We start from the raw sequence: 22554 nt of genomic DNA, 5'->3' as shown, positions 1-22554 counted from the left end.
TCACAGCTCCTGTGGCTGCCTTTCCAGAGAAAGGCTGAGTGGAGAAAAAAAAATGAAAGTTAAACCAAGCATTAGTAAATAGAGGAGTGGTGCATGTGAAAGACAGTTATAACTAAACTTTCAGTGATACTTCTTGGACTCCCATGTCCATATTTTTGCCCAGCTCTAAATGTCACTTATTTCTTCAGTTAATTTCTAAGTAAGAACAGCACTAAACACTTTTTGCCCAATTGACTCCTGCAGTCCAACATCGCTGTGAGCAGGGTTCGAACCTGCGCGGGGGAACCCCATTGGATTTCGAGTCCAACGCCTTAACCTCTCAGCCATCACAGCTCCTGTGGTGGCTGTGATGATTACAAAGAATGGGTGAAGAAGAGAAGGACAAAAACAAATACAGGTCCATCTCAAAATATTAGCATATTGTGATAAAGTTCATTATTTTCCATAATGTAATGATAAATCTTTAACATTCATTGCACACTAACTGAAATATTTCAGGTCTTTTATTGTCTTAATACGGATGATTTTGGCATACAGCTCATGAAAACCCACAATTCCTATCTCACAAAATTAGCATATTTCATCTGACCAATAAAAGAAAAGTGTTCTGAATACAAAAAAAGTCAACCTTCAAATAGTTATGTACAGTTATGCACTCAATACTTGCAGAAATGAGTGCTTCAGTGCGGCGTGGCATGGAGGCAATCAGCCTGTGGCACTGCTGAGGTGTTATGGAGGCCCAGGATGCTTCGATAGCAGCCTTTAGCTCATCCAGAGTGTTGGGCCTTGCATCTCTTAACTTTCTCTCCACAATTTCCCACAGATTCTCTATGGTTCAGGTCAGGAGAGTTGGCAGGCCAATTGAGCACAGTGATAACATGGTCAGTAACCCATTTACCAGTGGTTTTGGCACTGTGAGCAGGTGCCAGGTCGTGCTGAAAAATGAAATCTTCATCTCCATAAAGCTTTTCAGCAGATGGAAGCATGCAGTGCTCCAAAATCTCCTGATAGCTAGCTGCATTGACCGTGCCCTTGATAAAACACAGTGGACCAACACCAACAGCTGACATGGCACCCCAGACCATCACTGACTGTGGGTACCTGACACTGGACTTCTGGCATTTTGGCATTTCCTTCTCCCCAGTCTTCCTCCAGACTCTGGCACCTTGATTTCCAAAAGACATGCAAAATTTGCTTTCATCCGAAAAAAGTACTTTGGACCACTGAGCAACAGTTCAGTGCTGCTTCTCTGTAGCCCAGGTCAGGCGCCTCTGCCGCTGATTCTGGTTCAAAAGTGGCTTGACCTGGGGAATGCGGCACCTGTAGCACATTTCCTGCACACGCCTGTGCATGGCGGCTCTGGATGTTTCTACTCCAGACTCAGTCCACTGCTTCTGCAGGTCCCCCAAGGTCAGGAATCAGCCCTTCTCCACAATCTTCCTCAGGGTCCAGTCACCTCTTTCACCTCTTCTTCTTTTGCAGTGTTTTCTGCCACACTTTGAGGTGAGGTGTGGGATGAAGCAGGTCAGGAGGAAGAGATTGAGATAAAAGGATGGGCTAAGAAAAATTTTATACAAAAAAGAATAAAGGGGAGGAGTGCAAGAAATGGATGAGGAGAAACGTTTGGTGGATGAGTGGAATTTAAACTGTACAAAGAAAGCTTTAAAGGTATGGATAAGAAGTAGCCTTGGACCAGAAATCCCATGTCTAGATTTTTATCTAGATCTAAATGTTACAACTGTTCAAAAATATTTAAACCCAACAGAAATTACTGCACAGTTTACAAACGAGCCAGCTCGGAAGCATACACGAGTGAGTCTCTGGCAAAAATGTTCTAATAAACTTACTTTCTGTTCCTTAACCTTTCATTGGGTCAACCGTAAGAAATCAACCGTGGGGAGGAAAGAAGCTTCATGCTGCTGATTTAAGCCTTTAACTCTGATGTCATTGCAGAAATGCAGATGGTTGATGCAAGTCAAATCTGAGCATGCAGGCTTCCACAATAAAAATGCTAACTACAGAAATGTAGACATTAATTAATGAATAACAATTCTCTGTTTGTTAAAATCTGAGAATGTCTTTCCTCATATTTTTCACACAGCTTATCTTTTCAATGTCACTTCTCAGTAAGAACAACTTGAAACACTTTAATCCCATCCAGCATCGCTGTGAGCAGAGTTCGAACCTGCGCGGGGAAACCCCATTGGATTTCGAGTCCAACGCCTTAACCTCTCGGCCATCACAGCTCATGTGTTGGCCTTTCCAGACATAATAATTTGACTGGACGGGTCCCGAAACATGTTGCGTGAAGAATGGGTGAGGAAGAGAAGGATAAAAACAAATAGGTGAGGTGTGGCATTAAGCAGGTCAGCAGGAAAAGATGAGATGAAAGGATGGGTTACAAAAATGTAATACAAAAAACAATAAAGGGGAGGAGTGTGAGAAATGGATTAGGAGAATGAGTGCTGTAAAAAACGTTAGGTGGATGAGTGGAATTTAAACTGTACAAAGAAAGCATTAAAGGTACGGATGAGAAGTAGCATTGGACCAGAAATCCCATGTATAGATTTTTATCTAGATCTAAATGTTACAGTTGTTCAAAAATATTTAAACCCAACAGAAATTACTGCACAGTTTACAAATGAGCCAGCTCGGGACCATACAAGAGTAAGTCTCTGTCAAAAATGTTCTAATAATCTTACTTCCTGTTCCTTGACCTTTCTTGGGGTCAACCGTAAGAAATCAACCGTGGGGAGGAAAGAAGCTTCATGCTGCTGATTTAAGCCTTTAACTCTGATGTCATTGCAGAAATGCAGATGGTTGATGCAAGGCAAATCTGAGCATGCAGCCTTCCACAAAAAAAAAATGCTAACTACAGAAATGTAGCAAATGGCCAAGTCATTAATTAATGCATAACAATTCTCTGTTTGTTAAGATCTAAGAATGTGTTTCCTTATACTTTCAAAAAAAAAAAAAAAAGGTAAAAAACAAAGCAACTGGACTTGTTTTCTGCAGTTGAAGACGTTTCGCTTCCTCCCCCGGAAGCTTTCTCAATTCAAAAAGTCTGGAGTGATGTGGAGTAACAAGCTTTATAGCATTGCCCAACAAAGGCCTTGCAATGGCTTAGATAACATGCAAATTCAATCGAAACAGGTCCACCCCTTAGTAATGGGCGGTCGTTAACGCCATTAAGCCAGCAGATTGGACCAAAACTGGTCCGCTCCTCTGTAACGAGGAGTTGTTAGGGTTGTTATTGGCTTGGGTTAAAGGAACAATGTTTTGATCACCTGAATGAGGGTGAGAGTTAAGGTGATGACTGGCCGGAATTAATCCTATAGCTGTGTTGTAAGTTTTCCTCTGCTTAAGGTTGGTTTTTCCTCAGACTTTTCACACAGCTTATCTTTTCAATGTCACTTCTCAGTAAAAATGGCTTGAATAACTTTCATTCCAATCCAGCCCTGCTGGATAACCTCTCGGCCATCACAACTCCTTGATCACCCTGTCGTACTAGAGATAAAAATATTACTGGATATGTACAAGCAGGAAAAACAACTCTGCACATACGACAAAGGACAACTGAGACCAACTAATTAACCTAACAGTCATGTCTTCGGATTGTGGGAGGAACCTGGAGTACTCAGGGAGAAGTCACACGTGCAGGGACATAACATGCATACGCTTTGTTTTTCCAATGATAGATACTGTGGATCCAGTGTCATCAGGTTAACGTAGGAAAATAACCTCCTTTGTGAAATGCTTTTCACTGACTGTCAAGCTGGGTTATTTCTGGTGGTCTTATTGCTGTATTCAAAGAAAAAAGGGTCCTGAATAGTTAGTTGCCAATAATGTGTCGACACAACATGGGTTCACCCCTTGAGTTATGATAGTGTTTGAATGATTCATAGGTGAGAGTTAGGTGGACTCACAAGCGTAAAATGAAAAATGAGTAGGAAAAGAAGCGGCAAGCAAAAGTCAAGAGAAAGATTTTCAGAACGAATGGAGAATTATGGATCAAGACAACAAGAACGCCTTGCTGCTTGGAATAAGAACAGGGGCATGTGAAGGAGCTCTGTGGTCTCTTGCATTGTACTGTTTATCCCAGGATTCAGAGAGTAATTTCACACAACAAAGAGCTGTAAAACGGTGTCTGGGCAAGGGACAGATCTAAAAGGGAACAAATAGGGTCACTGGTTTACTGATTTATTAAGAAGGTTGTGCTTGTAGGGAGATTCCCTCTGGCCAAACACCAATATAAGGAAAGGAATAATGATCTTAATGCAGAAAGGAATATTCTGCACAAAAATACTATGGTAAAAATCCTAACAACAATTTAGTTTGTTATGAATATTGCAATTTCATTAATGTCATTATTTTTTATGTAAAATTTATAGTGATCTCCAGGCTTATTGTCACTCCTTGTGACAACAGTCTGATAATCAGATTGATTTATTTTGTTTCAACTCTGACAATGTTATTATAGTGGGGGATTTTAATATTCATGTTGACACTGAATGTGATAACCTTAATGTAGCCTGTAATACTATCCTAGATTCAATTGATTTTGCTCAAAATGTGCATAAACCGACACACTCTTGCCTTCATACTTTGGACCTTGTGCTGACATATGACATTGATTGTGAAGAATTAACAGTATTTCCTCAAAACCCTGTCCTATCTGAACATGTTAATAACCTTTGAGTTCAATCTAGCTGAGTCCCCCCTCTCACAAAAGAAGGTTTATTATAGTAGATATTTATCAGATAATGCTGTATAAAACTTTAAAACCCAGCAAAGGCACCAATGTTATTTTTCCCTTTCACACATTGACGCTTTTGTTGACGGTGTAACTTCGTCATTGTGTTTTGCACTAGACAGCATGGCCCCCATAAAAATGAAGGTGATTCTTCACAGGAAGCTGGCTCCCTGGTTTAATTTAGAGCTCCGTTCTTTGAAGCACAATGTTAGGAAATTGGAGAGAAAATAGCATTCTACGCATCAAGAGGAATCCGACCTAATCAGTCTACTGCTGTATAAAAAGACCGTTCGCAGAGAAAGAATTCCTGGATCAATGTGTTCTTCTGTGCTTTTTAGTGCAGGTGTTCTCTAACCCCCAGTCGGTCGAGGCAGATAGAGAGAGAGAGAGATAGTCTTTATTGATCTCACAATGGAGAAATTCACTCGTCACATCGGCTCATACAAGAAGGTGCAGAGTAGGGAAGGTGCATTCAATTATATACAGTGAATCTTCATATATACAATGGATCAGAAAGAATACCAAAAAAAAAAAAAAAAAAAAAAAAAAAAAAAAAAAAAAAAAAAAAAAAAAAAAAAAAAAAAAAGCTACTCACACTGGTTCTGCAGGAGGTTTTCCTCCCTGTTAAAGGGGAATTTTCCTCTCCACTGTCGCTTCATGCATTGTCAGTATGAGGGATTGCTGCAAAGCCATCAACAATGCAGACGACTGTCCACTGTGGCTCCACACTCTTTCAGGAGGAGTGAATGCTGTTTGTTAAGATTCAATGTAATCTGCTGAGTTTCCAGCAGATTTATTAGCCATGTTAGTGAATAATATTCAAATGTTGTAAATGTTTCACTCATAATGCAAGCACAATGCATCGTTTAAATGTGGCCTGGCTGCAGCAGAGCATAGCTGATCTCCCAGCTAATACATTGACAGAGCAATTCAAGGCACAAATCTCCCTGGTCTCCGTGATTTTAGTTAACCTGCATGTTGAGATTGTAACACTAAGACAAACATTAAATGCCTCAGATTAATGGCTAAAAATGTTTATATTGTTTGGTCTATTTGATAGGGACAGATGCTACAAGCTGATATCTGCATCATAGAGCTTATGGCAGAAGCTAATTCGTAGCACTTGTCCATGGATGGGTTCAGTTAAGAGTATATGATAAACATGATACTCAGTGATGTTCTGTCTTTTGTTTTTTTGATTCAGGATGGAGAGACGTAGTATCAACTCTCACTAAACCTTTTAAAATCTGTGATACTGTTGCAACATCAGCTGAGGGTGATAAAAAAACAAGTAAGTGTTTTACTTTCCTCTGTTGACTGCAAACACTTTACACATTTACAAGTTTTAGAAATAAACAATGAGATGAAAAATTCTTTCTCCATCACAGATTTTATCTGTATTTAAGATAAAAAAAATAAAGTGGCCTTTATTGAAAGCAGTTAGAGAGGACATGGGTGGAGAGAGAAGATGGGAAGACATGGTGCAAAGTCTCAAGGACTGATATCCTTGTATGTAGCACCCTTTTTAATGTCTGACAAAAACAAAAAGCAGTTTTTAAACCATGATTTTCTTTCTTAAGTGGAAAAAGCTGTCCAAACCAACTTGGCCTTATGTGAAAAATCAGCTGCCCTTCTATACCTTAACTGATTGTTGAACCTTCAGAGATACCAATTGGCTTCATCTGGTCATATGTTTTTTTAAGTTGTTGTGGTGGCCAGCTTTTCTTTGTAAAACTGTTTTAATTTAGCTGCCAAATAGTTTTAATTGCTTTAAGTCCATTAACTTTTAACAAGTTTTGACCCCAAAACTTTATTTTTGTGACTCATTCAGGGGTGGACTTGCTTATTTCCCTTTGGCCAAACTGATATATTTATTTCTTTAATTTACTTCTTGTTGCACCAATATCAGCAAGTCAATCTTTGGGCGGATGCAATAGGATATGCAGATACAAAAATATATTTTTTAACGTCAGTCCACAAAACGTTTTCTCAAAGGTTTAGGGGATCAAAGATGGGTTTTCCTTTGGGAAATGTAGACCTCCTACCTTAACTGAGGCAATTGAGGCCAGCATTGGTCTGCGATGCACTCTTGCAGTAATCTTGGTAGAGAGGTCACTCAGGAGAAGGTAGACCACTGTTCCACTGCTTTAGAAATGGCTCTGTAACCCTTTCGAGACTAAAGAAAATGGCATTGTTTCTCATATGTTCTTGAATTTATTGATGTGTGACTTTATTAGATCCTTCAGCCTACTTTATCATGTCAGTAAGGTTCTGTTTAAAGTGATTTCTTAATTCTACCAGTCTCAAAATAATTAAGGCTGGACGTGGGTACTGAACCTTAACCAAATAATGCAGTAATCATAATAAATTCATGATGTAACATGATGTTATTTGATATTAATATTTTCCCCTTAATAAACTAATTCATTGGAAAACAGTTTTTAGTCTCTCTGTTTAGCTTTTTCTGATGTTATCAAATCTTATCTGACACTAGTACTTTTGTCAAAAAAGCAAAAGCAGACAATGTCTGTAAGGCTGCAAATACTTTTTCACAACAGAGGATTAAAAATATCTATAATCTGTGTTGTATGTATTTTTATCCCACAACAGGTAAAACCAGATTAGAGGTAAAAGAGAACATGAAAATCTTAAAGGGGAGTGACTTTTCAAGGAAATACCAGCCAGCAACACTTTCTACTGCTTCCCCTAAACTTAACCACATGTTGTTACAAAGAAATCAGCCGTTTCTGGAGGGAAAAAGTAATTTGTGCTTCCAAAAACTGTCATGCTGTAAAAGATCGTCCTGGACAGTGTCTACGAAGAATGCCCTGGTGCAGCTCAATGAGTTACGACCTGGTTTGCAGTATGAGATTGTATCTAAAAGTGGTCCCCTGCATGCTCCGGTGTTTTCTGTGGGTGTGGAGGTTAATGGTTTCCACTTTGAGGGTCGAGGACCTACAAAAAAGCAGGCAAAGATGAAAGCTGCAGAGCTGGCTCTCCAGTCGTTTATCCAGTTCCCGAACACCTCCCTGGCTCAAACCGTCATGGGGAACTTGGATTCTACGGCAGACGCTTTCCTTACAGAGTTTGAACCATCGCTGCTTGATAACTGCAATTTCTTGCACCGCAGCAAAGCAAAGGTGGACGTCTTCCCCAACGTCAGCAAGAACAGAAAAACCAATCCGTTCATTGTGGACCTAATATCCTCGTCAAGTCCGAAAAGACACTCTGTGGATTTGAAGCACCTTAATCCAGTGGCAGTGCTCAACGAGCTGCAACCGGGACTCAGATACATGTGTCAGGTGGAAAGAGTCCCTTGTACGCCTGTGAGGAACTTTATTATGGTGGTCAGACTGGAAGGGAAGGTCTTTGAAGGCTGTGGTTACAGTAAAAGACAGGCCAAGGCCCGGGCAGCTGCAGCAGTACTGCAGTTTCTTCACAACATAAATCTGGGACCAGAAAAGAAACTAATGGCCTTCCAAGGAACCAGAACCAAAAGTCATCTACCTCAAGTAAGTTGATCTGAATTAAGATTTTTTTTTGTAATTAAAACAGGGCTCATACAAACATCAAGCCGTTGTTAGTCTATCCATTTTGTCACCAGGAAAGAGCCAAGGTACAAAGTGAGCAGATAACCAGTCCCCCAAAAACATCTCTGATTGCTCACACAGACAGTTAAGAAGATTAGGTAAACAGGCAAAACAGGCAAAACATGCAAAGCATATACTAGGCAGTTATGACCCACATAGGTCCATGAAGTCCAAAAGATGGGAGTAAATTCTACCTATTATTGCTTAAGATTAAAGCTATTCTTATGTTGAAGCAATCATAAGGATTAAGAAACAGGTTTTACTTCATCGTTCACATTTTCAGTTAATATGTAAATACAAGTTAGCCCGATTTAACAACCTTCTGGTTTCAAGACGACTACTCAACCCATCAAGGCACAGTCGTATGTATGTACAGCTGTGAGCATGTTTGAGTTCTGTTGAAACATGGCAGATCTAGTAAATATACAATGTTGTGTTTTGCACTATAAATAATCCATTAAATACAGCAATAAATAAATGCCACCAGGTTCTTAACATCTGGTTAAGCCCCATCTGGTGTTCAAAGGGTATCATGACAAGTGATTGGTGAGTTTAGCATTTTGTGTATTGTGATTGAAGTTATCCAGTTCTTTGCAGTCTTTTATTTTGTCCCAGGTTAGAGACCAAATTAGATTTAAAGGAGCTATAAGAACGATATTTACTGTAAAATCAACCTAAATAATTTTTACTTGTCACATGGGATGGAAGTAACTATCTATATCTAAGATATCTATAAACAATCAGTCCTCTCCATCAACAATGTCTTAGTTAAGTTTTTCTACTTCGGAGCAGAGTGTAGCCCATGTTTACGTCCTGGTTCTTGAGCCAATCATATGAGTGTTCCCAGGGTTCCCAAAACAGAGCACAGAATTTTGTATTGTATCTTGGTAAAAGAGCAACAGCCTGCTAACATGGAAGATAGTAAGAGAAGCGGACCAATAAAACAGAACACAAAATCATAGACCCGTTCTGTGGAAGTAAAAACAGTCAAAACTGTGGAGTTGCACAGTTGCAGGACTGTTGGGTTAATGCCGGGTCTCCACGAAAGGCATTGTGTATGTGTTGTTACAATTTTAACCAGTAGGTGCCATTATTACTTGTTGTTCTTTTAAAATAGAAACATTTTCTTTTTTTGGGTTTTGTAAAGATATCCAAGGCAGACTCTGATTAGGAAAATTAAACAATAAAAAACAACCAAACTGTAAAAGCAAGCTCAAGGTGATGTAAAAAGGAAACATTTGTCCGTACCATATAAAAAAAAACACGAAGATAAAAATCAAACCAGAACTAAAACCTGTGCCTCAGAGCATTTTCTTAAAAACTAACTTTAGAAACAGTCTAATCGGTTTGTAACAACACATGTGGAAGACTAATTTTGCAATGAGGAATATAAATGTTTAAAAAAGCCTTACTAACCATCCAAACATTAAAGATACATTTTACTAACTTTGTTGCGCAGATCCCTATTCGTGCAGTGAAGAGATTATCTTCCCCGTCTCTTTGACATTGTCTACTCTGGGTCTGAGGTGTGCTGTGTGCCACCTAAAGAGACCCTGCATCACCATATCCTTCATGTCCTAAAGCCTGAGATCTATGGTGTCCTGCACGCTCTTCTGCAGCATTGAAACAGCTTCAAGATGTCTCAGAGCTGAACTGCCCCAGCCATAGTTTACGAACAAATGCAGGTCTGTTTCCTTCGTCTGGCTCCGAGGAGCTGAGGAGGAGAGTGGCTTCAATGTGCAAGAAAAAAACCGTGTACAGAGTTTATTAAACGCTGAAGAAGAGATGAAGTAATAAGAGTTTTAGGTTAGAAAACTCAAGTCAGTGGTCTAGATGTAAAGATTGTTGCAAAGCTGCAGGTTTTACACCAAATTGTAATGACCAAATAATATGGAGCCTGTTCTGTCTCCACAGCCTTCAATAACTGTCTGTCAGCCAGTGTGACCCGTTAATGAAGGTCATTACATCACATTAGGGATGGATAAGGAGCAGCATCAGACCAAGGAGATAGATGTGGAAGAGGAAGGCAGTGTGAAGGGCATAATCATCCCAAATAATTGCTTAACACAAACATTACACACAACCTCATCGCAATCAAACAGAAAACACTGAGATTTACTGTCAGACTACCAGGTAACCTATGCTTTGTCTTTTAAGATCACCGCCCGCCCACCAGTTTCAAATACTTTAGTTGAGCCATAAAGTTTGGATAAAAACCTACACTCCATGACAGAATAGCTCATAGATTTACATTAAGTAGCGATAATCAAACACTCGACACCGCAACACTGATTCTTTGGTTTTAGTTTCGGTCATGTTGTAAATGTACTGCTTTGCTGAGGATCATTGTCCTGCTGAATTCCCAGTTTGAGCCAAGCTTGCCCTTAATTAAGGGTGAGACACAGACAAAACTGACCAGTTTCTTGCCAAATAGAGACTTTAAACTGTTTAACTATCTATTATATCTAGAGTTGCTTGTATTAAAAATTTCAGGCCACGTTACTACCTTGTAAGCACAAACCAATAAGTTTTCGCTCTTGCTCGTCCTTAATTAATGCATAATTAACACTTATGAATGAAATATAAATTGTACAGAGACGAATTAAGAACATATCTATGAACTATTTATTAGCCTTCTATCTGGGGAGCCTTCGTGTAAAGTGCTACCAAAGAGTATTTCTTTCGCATTATAAAAATAAAACCCTTCATAATATTGCTGAGCAGCTGTTTTCATGGTTCTGCCTGCATTTAGATGATTTATATTTTGTGACGAGGTCCTTTCCATCATACAGCTCTTTAGCTCCCTCTCTACTGGACTGGAATCTGGACTCTGGCCTGGCCCCACTAAGACATATACAATCCTCCTAGTCTGAAGAATCCTGTTGGTAAAAGTAAAATCAAACTTTAAATCTAAACTTGCCAGGGGTAAGCTAGGAGTGATTTTAGATTCAACTGTAGTTTATTGCTAGAGTCTGGTGGCCACACTTACCTCTTAAATTCTGTTGAAGCAGGAAGGATGGTCTCTCTTTTACTAACGACTCTACAGTTTAGTACATTTAGCTACTCGTCTTTGTTGCTCTACCTGTAATAAACTGTATCGACACAAGAGGACATGCCATTTTTTCTTCAATTTGTTGCAAAACTAAACATTTTAGATAATCAAACAAATATTAATATCACACAAATATACCATAAGTACCTACAAAAAGCTGTGTTCAAATTTTTCAGTTCATATCTTGAAGGGTAAAGTGGTCCAAACCTACCCAGTCCTTATTAAATTATGATTTGTACTTAATCATATTTTCTTGTTCTGTATCACTAGGTACCAGTAGAATCAATCTTATTATAAAACCTGTCTGACAACATGAAGTAAGCTCAAAAGTCTAAAAAGGTGACCCATCATGTCCCAATCTAAAGAAGTTTTAGAACAGATGAGAAACGGCACTGCACCTCTGAGAGTTAATTTCTTAAAGTGTATTTGGAACAATTTAGGCAGTTTTCATGAAAATAAATCTAAAAAAAAGGCCATGTTGGTCAAGATTTACTGAGTTCTAGGTGGGCAGCTGATATTTAAATACATCTCTAATATGTTTGTCATGTAAGACACTCCCTCAGTTTTAACATGTCTTCTTCTGCAGTTCTTTGCAGAGTCAATCTACCGCCTGGTGAGAGAGAAATACTCCCAGCTAACCGACGGTGAATCCTCTTCCTCTCACGGTCGTCACAAGGTACTGGCCGGCATCGTCATGACCCGAGGTGAGTGTAGACAAGAGTCCAAATCTGAAATCTGAATGTCTCACATTCAATGAAAAAACAAACATTTCCTCCATATAGCTTTTAGTTTGTTTTATTAATTTTTTTTTTTAGGTTTCGTGTTTCAGTTTTATTTCCAGATGTTGCTGTGTACTTTGAATCGTGTCTTTGGATTTTTTTCTTTGCAGTGTCTTGTTCTGTCCTCTAGGTGTCGTCAGTTACTCTTCAGCTGACCTCAAATGGATTCATCAATTGGACTTTTACTTAAAGTTTTTTTCTTCTCATTAACTTTATTCATTGTGCTTTATTTGATTTTCTGTCTCTAACGTTTGATTAGTTAATTGAATTCTGAGATGTTTTTTGTTAGTTTTTGCGACATTATATTACAATCTATGGTGTTGCACTGTGACTCACTTCAAAGAAAAAATTCTGTGAAACAAATATATTTATTTGCTCTGATTTGGGGGTTTTTCTTGGCAAATCTTTAAACAAATTAGAAATGTAGGTGTTCCAAAACATTGTGATGATATTTCAAAACATCCTGCATAGGTTCAGGGTTTGTTTTTAGTTTTGGATCATATTGTATATATATTATACTTGGGACATGTTAAAATCGGTTTGTTATATTCTGTTTTTTCATTAGTGTTAATTTTAGCCCTTGTTTCATGTCTACATTCCCAAATACATGGCCTTTAATCACAAAAAACATGAGTACTTAACTTTTATCAGTAAAGGTTTAGAGTACTTTGTGAAAGTTTTTATATTTATTGAACATTTATTACTCTTTACAACAAATTTTAATGTATTTTATAGGAATTTTGATAGACTTACACAAGATGGTGTATGTCTGTAAAGTAGAAGAATAATTTTTTACCTGCATCTTTACCTGCATTGTGCATTTTAAATTTGCTCCCCACAAGTCAATTTTGTCTTTAACCACCTTTTGCAACAATTCTTTTGATTGAAATTTCTGCTCATTCTTTTTTGCAAAACAGCTTAAGCTCAGTAATATCAGATGACATAAGATACACATTTGAGTCACAAATTCTCCATTTGATTTAGGACTGGACTGTGACTGGGCCTTTCTAACACAGGCATGAGTTTTGATTTAAACTATGGTGTTGTGGCTCTGGCTGTATGTTGTCGATCTTGTTGATGGTGACGCTCTTCCCTATTCACACATCTTTTGCAGCTTGTCTACCAGGATTGTATTGCATTTAGCTCAGTCCATGTTCCTGTCAAATTTAATCTGCTTCCCTGTCCCAGTTAAAGAAACACATGATGTTGCCACCATGTTTAGTTGTGGGATGGGGGGTAAAGGTCTGTGAGGTGCCAGTTTTCACCCAGACAGCATTTTGCATGTAACCCAGAGGGTCCACTTTCTTCCCTGTATTTTCTGGGTCCCTTTCATGAGTTGTGGCAAACTACAAACATCTTTAAACAATGGTTTTCCTCTTGCCACCAACCCATTAAGGCTCTGTAGTAGCCTTAATAGTTGCTCTGTCAATACTTTTATTCTTGGTAACTTATCTGATTTATGGTCTAATTGTCTGGTGTAAATGTGGAAAGGTCCGAGGGGTATGAATACTTTAGAGACATCTGTACTGCATCCCATGCCTATTTAATCCTAATCGGTCTCTGGTTAGGTCTTCATTCATTCCTCTCTCCGTTACTTCCCTCTTTTTCCTCAGGGTTTGACCTCATATCAGCCCAGGTTGTGTCTCTGGCCACAGGGACAAAGTGTTTGGACTCCGACAGACCGGATGAAGATGGCTGTACACTCAGAGACTGCCATGCTGAAGTTCTCAGCAGGCGGGCGCTGCTTGGATTCTTCTACGCTCAGCTGGAGCTGCTGCTTTGGTAAATTTCCATCAATCCAACTGTCTCAAACATGTAGTTTGTTTGGATAATTAAAACGTTCAATAGATACTGATCTTTAAATGCATAATTTATGTAGTTTTTGATATGAATGTATTTAAAATTTGCAGCAGATCTTTGGCTTTTCATTTTGGAATTAGATAACCATTTTATCCAGTTCAACTCATCTGTTTCCCATTTCACCTTATATATTCTTTCTATTTTATTTTGTATTTAGCTTTGTCAGGTTTAATGTACTACTGAAATCTTATGTGGACAATTTTACCTCCCTAATAAATAAATCTGATCTATTTTTTTCATAATTGGTTTCCTTTGAAATCTGCTGTTTTAGGGAGTTTCTGTTAGGCTTTCCATCATAATTTAGAATTAGGGCTATTTCATTTTTTTTGTTTTTTTGAGTGGCTTTGATACCTTTATATGCAATGTTGTTCTTATTTTAGAGTGTACTTACAGGGGTTCTGTTTCTGAAACATGTGTGGAACCATCACCAATTAAGTGCCTTTTAAGTTGTTTGTCACATCATTAAAAGAAACATTGGACATTTTTTTTATTTTATCCAAAGTGAGCGAGCAGAGCGGGCGGAGCAATCGATATTTGTAGCAGACAAAGTCTCCAGCCACCGTTTCCGACTGCGGGAGGGGGTCCGTTTCCACATGTACGTCAGCCTGTCGCCGTGTGGAGATGCTCGACTCAACTGTCCCTACGAAACAAGGCCTGCAGGTGAGAAAGCTTCATTATGACTCTGCAGGAGATAGTTATTCTCATGGAAAACGTATGTAGCTTCATAAAGCAGAAGATTAAACCTGTAAATAAAGAGAATGTAGGGAAAATGTTATTTACTGTGGACAAGAACTATGGTAGCTTCTTAATTTGGTGATTTTTCCCTCTCTGGGTTTCGGGTCAGTCTCTACCTCAAGCAGAGGAGTTTAAATATCTTGGTGTCTTGTTGACAAGTGATAGTAGGAAGGAACATTGCATAAAAAATTGATTGAGGCTTCACCTGTATTGTTGCTGCTCCAGTGCAAAAAAAAAAAAAAAAGAGCGAAAGCAAAGCTCTCAATTTATTAAACAATCTACATTCTGAGCCTCACCAAATGTCATGAGGCAAGACCCAAAGAACAAGATCCCGGATACAAGCATCTGAAATGGACTTCCTCCAGAGGTTGGCTGGGTGTATTGATGGAATGATGAACTCTGTTATCTGGGAAGAGCGAACCACTCCTTCTCCTCCCCATTGACAGGACTGGTTGAGGTGGTTTATACATCTGATCAGGATGCCCCCACCCCCACCTTCCACCCTTTGGAGGTTTTCTGGGAATGTCCTTTAAGGAGGAGACCCCTCCTAGAAGAAGATTTAGAACTTTAGAGGACATATATATATATATATATATATATATATATATATATATATATATATATATATATATATATATATATATATAATATATATATATATATATTATATATATATAATATATATATATTATATATATATATATATATATATATATATATATATATATATATATATATATATATATGGGCTGGGGGCTGGGCAAGTTAACGCGTTAATTCATTAGACTATTAACGGCGATATTTATTTTATCGCGCATTAACGCATGTTGCTCACAAGCTTTCAGTCAGTGTCAGTCAGCAGGCGCACTGTGTCACGGCAGCACTCTCCCGCTCCCCCTCTCCTCTCGTACATGGCTCAGCGGCGCCAGCCAATCAGCACGCAGGCTCAGCCTGGCCCGCCCACTCAGCTCTAACACAAACTCAACACACAAACATTTGCGCTGCTGAGAGAGAAAAACATGAACTGGGGATTAGCGCCGTTTGGCTTTATTTTAATACAGTAAATGAAATCAAGCTGTATGTTTTGTAAAAAGCCGATTAATTTCAGTGGAAACACAACAAATTTATCTAAGCACGTGAAAAAACATGAGCAAGGAAACGTCGAGCCACAGAAACGGAGAGAGGAGACGAAACTTCTGTCATTGCCCCGACAGACCCACAGACGTCTCTGACTGAGGCGTTTCAGTCCTCCATGGAACATCCAGGTAGATCAGTGTTCATCTTCAGCAGCAGTTCATGTTAACTTTCAAAGTAGATATTATCTATCATATGTTACTGGAGCCCACACATAACATGTAATTAGGTCAGGTCACAAACGGGAGAATCAGACGACAACAACGACAAGACAGGAGAGCATGGCAGCAGTTAAAGATGGTTTGGTAATTTAATTACAAAACAATAATTAAAAATTTGGAAGAAAACAATTATAAAGTTATTAGCATTGGATCGACCAGAATAAATAAAATCCTCCCAGAGGCAAGTGACTATAACAGGATTTATTTTCAAGTAGAGTTTATTGTTCTCTTGTAATCCCCAACCTCTAGTGCACCATCCCCATTTTTTTCACCACTGTTCAGGACCATTCCTCCAGCTCTGAGCTGTGCATCCTTCTTCTCAGATTGCAGCAGGAGGTTTCACTACCACATCAGAGTGAAGGTGAACGGTGGTGAGGGGACTCTGCCTGTCATCTCTCAGAGAATCCATCACAAATTGGACAGCGGTTCATTGGGTCAACCTGTCTGCACAGCCAGCATGTCCTGCACAGATAAAATTGCCAAGTAGTTTTTTTTTTTTTTTTTACATTCATACTATCATATCTGGAATGCAATGAAACATGAACTTAAAATCAATTATTCTAAAATGATATTCCATCTAAGTGTTTAAAGTTGATCCCTTGTTATTTTGTTTGACATCTCAGTAAAGCATAAAAAACCTGTTTTGATAGGTGGAGTGTGGTTGGCCTCCAGGGGGCGCTCCTTTCTTACCTGGTGGAGCCCATTTACCTGCACAGCCTGACAGTTGGAAGACTGAGCCACACGGGTCACCTGGGCAGAGCCATAAACCGCCGTCTAGCCCCCGTCAGGCACCTGCCCTCCGTCTACAGACGACAGCAGCTGCTCCTGGGATGTAGGTGTTCCTCAAGCCTTTGATCATTTATTATAATATGCAAGATATGTTAAAAAGGAAATCTGTCAAAGCTTTTGTGGTTGCATTAATGTGTTGGAAAACAAAATAAAAGCAATAGTCAGAATTTATGGTAAGGTGCTATACAAGCTTAAATATTGTACTTTTATATTTTATTATGTGTTAAGAATACATTAAAACAAAAATAGTGTTGTTTTTTTTTTTTTATCCAAATTAATCCTCCAAGGTTTTGTGCACTTATTGTCATAGAAAACAAGCCACGTTGTTTCTGTTCCTAATCCAAAGAAGCTAAATTTTCTTCAACAAATTAAACAATTTGTAGATGATTCCACAGGAATCTTTTGAAATGCAAAATTAAAATTACATTTAAAAAATTCTGCATCTCTTATGAAACATTATTTTTAAAGTTGAATGCATAAAGCTAATTACCTCCTGGGTGAGTCCCTGCCCATTACAGGAACTCCAAAAGACTTCCACTGCTGTTAGGATGGCATACATCTTGCTTGGATGCTCTCCTTACAAAATGTATGTTGAATAGAAACATAAAACAATTCTCTAAAGGTACATTTTGGCTGTTTTTAAGACCCGGTATGAATAAGATGTTTTTTTTTTTCAAAACAGAACTACATTAGCCCTACATCATATTGTACTTTGTTTCCACCTTGACTCTTTACACTTAAAATAAAATTTTGGAGATATCTATGACATTAAAATATCTCAATTTGTGACACATAAAACTTCTTTCCATCTGTCATCCAGGTCTGAGCAGCTGGGACGTTCACCCAGCTGGAAAAACGAGTAATGTTAGTGTGAACTGGAGCTACGGTGAAGGAGGTCTGGAGGAGGTCAGCACAACTACAGGAAGGAGGACGGAGTCAGGGAGTCCGTCACGAATCTGCAGGAGCTCCTTGTTCAGCTGGTGGCTGAAGCTGGAGGACAAGGCAAGACATTCAGAGAGCTGAGAGGAAAAACCTGCTGTGGACTCAGTAAACTAATCCTTATGACTATACAGATAAAGGTCAAATCTTTTAAATAAACAAATACTAAACTAGCTGGCCACAATTAAACATACATTTATTATTAAAATGTTGAAATATGCAAAATGAATGAAATTATTAAAAAAAAAACTAACTAAAATGACAGAGGTAACAAGACAACCTACTTGGCAGATCTAGTCTGTCCGGGTAGTTAGTTTTTCCCTTCACTTCAGATTGGCACATTTGAAGATGAGTTGAAACAAATACGTGGTGACTGGAAGACAAGACGCCTTTCGTTTTCTTTGTTCTGTGGGTCAGAGAGTGGTTAAGGATCTATCGTTAAAGAAATGAAACTCACACAGTAACTTGATTGCTTTACTCAACAGACTCGTGGTCCACAAAGAGATAAAAAACAAAAACAAGAAAAATTTAAAATTAAAAACAAATAGAATAATAAAAAAAAAATCTTATAAAAGACACGCATACCAATGTTTCCATAGAGCCGACTGGAATCTTAGCGCACTGAGAGAGGGATGTGAAAACATTACAATAAGACTATTCAATGAGCTGCCCAAACGACACATACACCTGTATATCAGATTTCTCACATGTGCCTGGAATGTTCTGACATGTGCGTTATAAAACATCACACTTGCACTGCTGAATCTGGGTTTCTTAAGCAGAATTCTCAAAGAATCATTATAAGCAACCTTAAGCTTCTGCATGCTAGCTTTTTTTAAATTACACCACAAGGGAGCTGTATACAAGGACATACAGTAAGCTTTAAATAGGCTTATTTTTACCTCATCAGTGCACATATAAAATTTCATCCCCAGAATGTTTGCCTGGGCAAACAATATACGACACGGTCGGTAAACATCATCGTCATCACAAAGCTGGTCTGTGATGTAGTGACCCAGATATTTAGTTTTGGAACAAACATTTAACTTTTGCCCTGACAAAAAAAAAAAAAAATCAGGGAAACAAAGTTGTTTGTCTGCTTTAGTCCTACATACTAGTACAACAGTTTTCTTAGCATTATACTGCACATCAAATCTCAACCCATAATCAGAGCAGATATTCAGTAGCTGCTGAAAACCAGCACTGCTGGGTGAGAGAACAGCCAGGTCATCAGCAGACATGAAGTGATTGACCAAAGTATTGCCAATCATACATCACGTTTTACAGAGGTTCATTTCTTTTGACAGGTCATCCATGCACAAGTTAAACAAGGCAGGTGAAATAATTACACCCTGACGCACACCATTACTCACTCCAAAGGAATCAGAGATGTTATTGCCCCATTTTACATGCATTTTCTGGTTAAAATACCAGTAAACTAAAATTCGTATGAAAATATCTGGAACCCCCAGCTGTTTTAATTTGTCAAATAACTTGTAGTGATTGACATGATCAAAGGCCTTGATCATGTCTACCCAACTTGGTTTTGAAACCAAATTGATTATCAGTTGTACTAATAAACTGATTGAGCCGACCAAGCAAGTATTTTTCTAATACTTTAGATATCACACTAGCTAAAGCTATTGGTCTATAGTTATTAAGGCTAACAAACCTTACTAGTTTTGTCCTTAATTACCGGCACAAGGGTAACAGATAATAGGGGATCTACTGAAGGATCCTGTGATTATTCTCTCTGGACACAGCTACTGCTTGAATCGTCTTAAAAACGTCTGGGATGAAGTGTTTACAGAAGACAGAACAGTGAGTCTCCAATCTGTCCAAAACAGCAAAAACATGACTTCCTTTAAATCAAGACTGAAAACTGACCTTTTTAGAGTTGCCTTTGACCCATAATAACAGGAACATTGACCAACACACTTGATATGTGTTGATGTTTTGTCTTAAACAAAATGTAATGTTTGGTACTGGTCTCACAGCTGCTGACAGTTTTGATGTATTTATGATGTTTTTATGTTTTCATGTTGTAAAGCAATTTTAAGTGCCTTGCTGCAGAAATGTGACGTACAAATAAACTTGACCTGACTTGTTTTTTTTCTCTCCTTCTTTTACAGCTTAACAAACCTGTTTTTGGCCCTGATGGCACCGCAGTGACTTATGCTGCTTCCAAGGAGGCTGCTGGTTGCTACCAGAGGGCGGTGCAGCGGTTCAGAAATGCTCTGCAGGGTGCAGGTCTTGGAATGTGGCCCACAGACAAAAAGTCACTTAGTGTTAGCGTGTGAAAAACTCTGCAACAAAGTCTGAATACAGTGATAAATAATTTACTGTTTAATTTCTATTTTATATCAGCGCAAAGATGGAGAGACAACTTTATGTTTGTCATGATGTGAGAAGACTGATTTAGACAGACAAGTAAGGATCATGTTTCAATCTGCAAGCCGTTATTAGAGGAATGAAGTCGTGGGAAAGGCCTGACTTACCTGCTGGGAATGTAACTTTGATCTGGGTGCAGTTTTGGCAAGCTGAGCAAATTATCTGGAAGGCACAGTTGATCTGAATGTTGTCCATCTTCTGATTCAACCTCTCCTGTATGAACAATCTGTGGATTTGGTCGCTGACAGTGGTAGAAACAGTGGCGCTAATCCACAAACAAACAATTTTAGTGCAAATTTTTTGTCCATATCATTATAGTTCAGGTTTAGAAAGTGTGAACCGGTTAGCGTCCACTTTATTGGGTTTTGATACTAGCAAGTACGATAACGTTAGAGATTTTAATCCGCCCTTTACATCACTGCCCTCGCTTCTCCACACAACAGTAGCAGTCATGGCTCCACAAAAACACATTGTTATGAAGTGTCTTAATTGTACTATGTGGTCTTAATTTTGTCAGATCCCATTGCTCAAAAATAGAGAACCTTTAAATTAGTGCAACCAAGCTTTCTGGGTCAGTTACTGGCACCAGAGCTGAGTCCATCTCGGTGGGACTCTCATTTTTTAATTTATACTGTTTAGAAGGTAGAGAAGAGACAATACAACTGGTTGCTTCTTTCTCTCGCAAAAACTGGCAACACTGGCATCCAGTCCACACTCACATATTCTTCTCAAATGTTTCTGCTGCTGAAAACAGCTTTTCTCTCAAACATGCGGTGCTGCATGCGCCGTGTGTGTGTGCATATAGCACCTTTTGTCTGAAGAAGTGTGACAGCCTGAGTGACAACAGTTGGTTATCAGTTAGCAGCTAGTGTTAGCTTTCTCAAATTTCCTTATTTATCATCTATTTAACAGAAGTAAAGCTAATATTTTCGTTTGGGGAATATGAGTTTGTGAAACTGTTTCGTTAGCTGTGCCCACCACTGGTTGCTGGGCAAAAAGAAGTAACACCGTGGTGTGGTTGATTTTTGCATAGTGACTGCTAGGAGCAATTGTTTCCAGGGTGTGCCCTGCTTCTCGCCCATTGACCGATGGTAACACGCACCTGCCCTCATCCAACCCTACATGGATCAGCGGGTAAATCCAATAGATAGATCTGGACCTACAGTAGTTGGCTAGATGTCAACTGATCACTGACCTGACTGCAACGACACCTTGACGACAGTCAGTAAAAAAAGAGAAGCTGAAAGCTGACTGTTAAAAGAAAAACAACTTTATTTGTGGTTTAATGACATTTTGATAATAGAGGTTTAACGTAAGGTGACCAGTCCACCTTTTGGATGACCTGTAATGTCCCCGATTTCAGTTTTTCATGACGAAGGGAAAAAGTTGCATGCAGCAAGAGCTATTTACCTGGTCACGTCTCTGACCCAACATGGTAGAAGAGTTGTTTTTGATGTGCATTTTTACATTTGAAAAAAGTTGATGGAATTCGAAATAACTTCCTCAATCTTACAAAAGAGTTTTTACACCCGCTTGAGGTGGTTCATAGCTTTTCCGAAAAACAACTTTTCTGAATAAGTTCTGACATTGTGACAATTTACCTCATATGACTGATGAGCTGTTTCTGCTGTCTTCCTGGACATTCCCAAAACCCGCATAGAATTGCTTTTATTTCTCTACATCTCTGGACAGCATGCAACATTGCCATTACCTGCTGACATGACAGAGCAACTTCAACTTGGCTGATGGCAACAGATTCATGAAAATCTCTCTCCATTTTTCTCAGATGTGTGGTCACTCCCGTTTGCAACATCTATCTCCTGTTTATCATGCATAATGTTAACTTTTAACAAAACTACGCTTCACGTAGCCTGGTAACTTCACTCCAGACCAGTACATAGAAACATTTTTGCATTATTGCACTTCACAGCCGTGAGAAAAATAAATATTGGAAATCTGATTGATACATAATTACAGTTATGTGTGCCACACTCCACGATGAATTCTCTTTAAGCCAGCGCTGGAGGGTAAGGAGAGACACTGAAAGTCCCCTGCAAATAAAGTGTCCTAATTGTTACATGGTAATTTGGTAAATTATTCTTTAAAATATTATTTCCCCAAATAATGTTTTTTCTAACTCTTTGAGTTGCATTGTGAATGAGCTGAACACGTGCCAATTGTTTTTCTAAATTAGTTAAAGTAATTTGACTTAACTTTTCTTAGCAATATTATTTAAGTTTCACTAGTAAAGAAGAGTTGTTGTTTGACATATGTTTGCCTTAAAGTTGAATTATTTCTGTCATTAAATTCT

General features: G+C 38.6%; 1 protein-coding gene and 2 non-coding genes across 3 annotated transcripts in view; 1 reads left to right on the top strand and 2 right to left on the bottom strand.

Moving 5' to 3' along the window:
• Positions 1–22554, top strand: part of LOC105918443 (double-stranded RNA-specific editase B2) — a 31328-nt gene extending 8774 nt beyond the window's left edge. Inside the window, exons 2-10 of the mRNA XM_036131307.1 lie at positions 5958–6044; positions 7364–8265; positions 11982–12099; positions 13788–13956; positions 14537–14694; positions 16448–16607; positions 16775–16956; positions 17734–17915; positions 19985–22554. Of these exons, the coding sequence (XP_035987200.1) occupies positions 5958–6044; positions 7364–8265; positions 11982–12099; positions 13788–13956; positions 14537–14694; positions 16448–16607; positions 16775–16956; positions 17734–17915; positions 19985–20152 (2126 nt within the window). The 3' untranslated portion in view covers positions 20153–22554. The remainder of the gene's footprint in view (positions 1–5957; positions 6045–7363; positions 8266–11981; positions 12100–13787; positions 13957–14536; positions 14695–16447; positions 16608–16774; positions 16957–17733; positions 17916–19984) is intronic.
• Positions 252–333, bottom strand: trnas-cga. Its single transcript has one exon. It is a non-coding gene; the product is annotated as a tRNA-Ser (tRNA).
• trnas-cga lies at positions 2165–2246 on the bottom strand. The gene has a single exon. It is a non-coding gene; the product is annotated as a tRNA-Ser (tRNA).

This window comes from Fundulus heteroclitus, unplaced genomic scaffold (genome assembly GCF_011125445.2).
Source record: "Fundulus heteroclitus isolate FHET01 unplaced genomic scaffold, MU-UCD_Fhet_4.1 scaffold_42, whole genome shotgun sequence".
Classification (NCBI taxonomy): Eukaryota; Metazoa; Chordata; class Actinopteri; order Cyprinodontiformes; family Fundulidae; genus Fundulus; species Fundulus heteroclitus.
The sequence above is the reverse complement of the archived record's forward strand: the minus strand, read 5'-3'. Positions and strand labels throughout refer to the sequence as shown.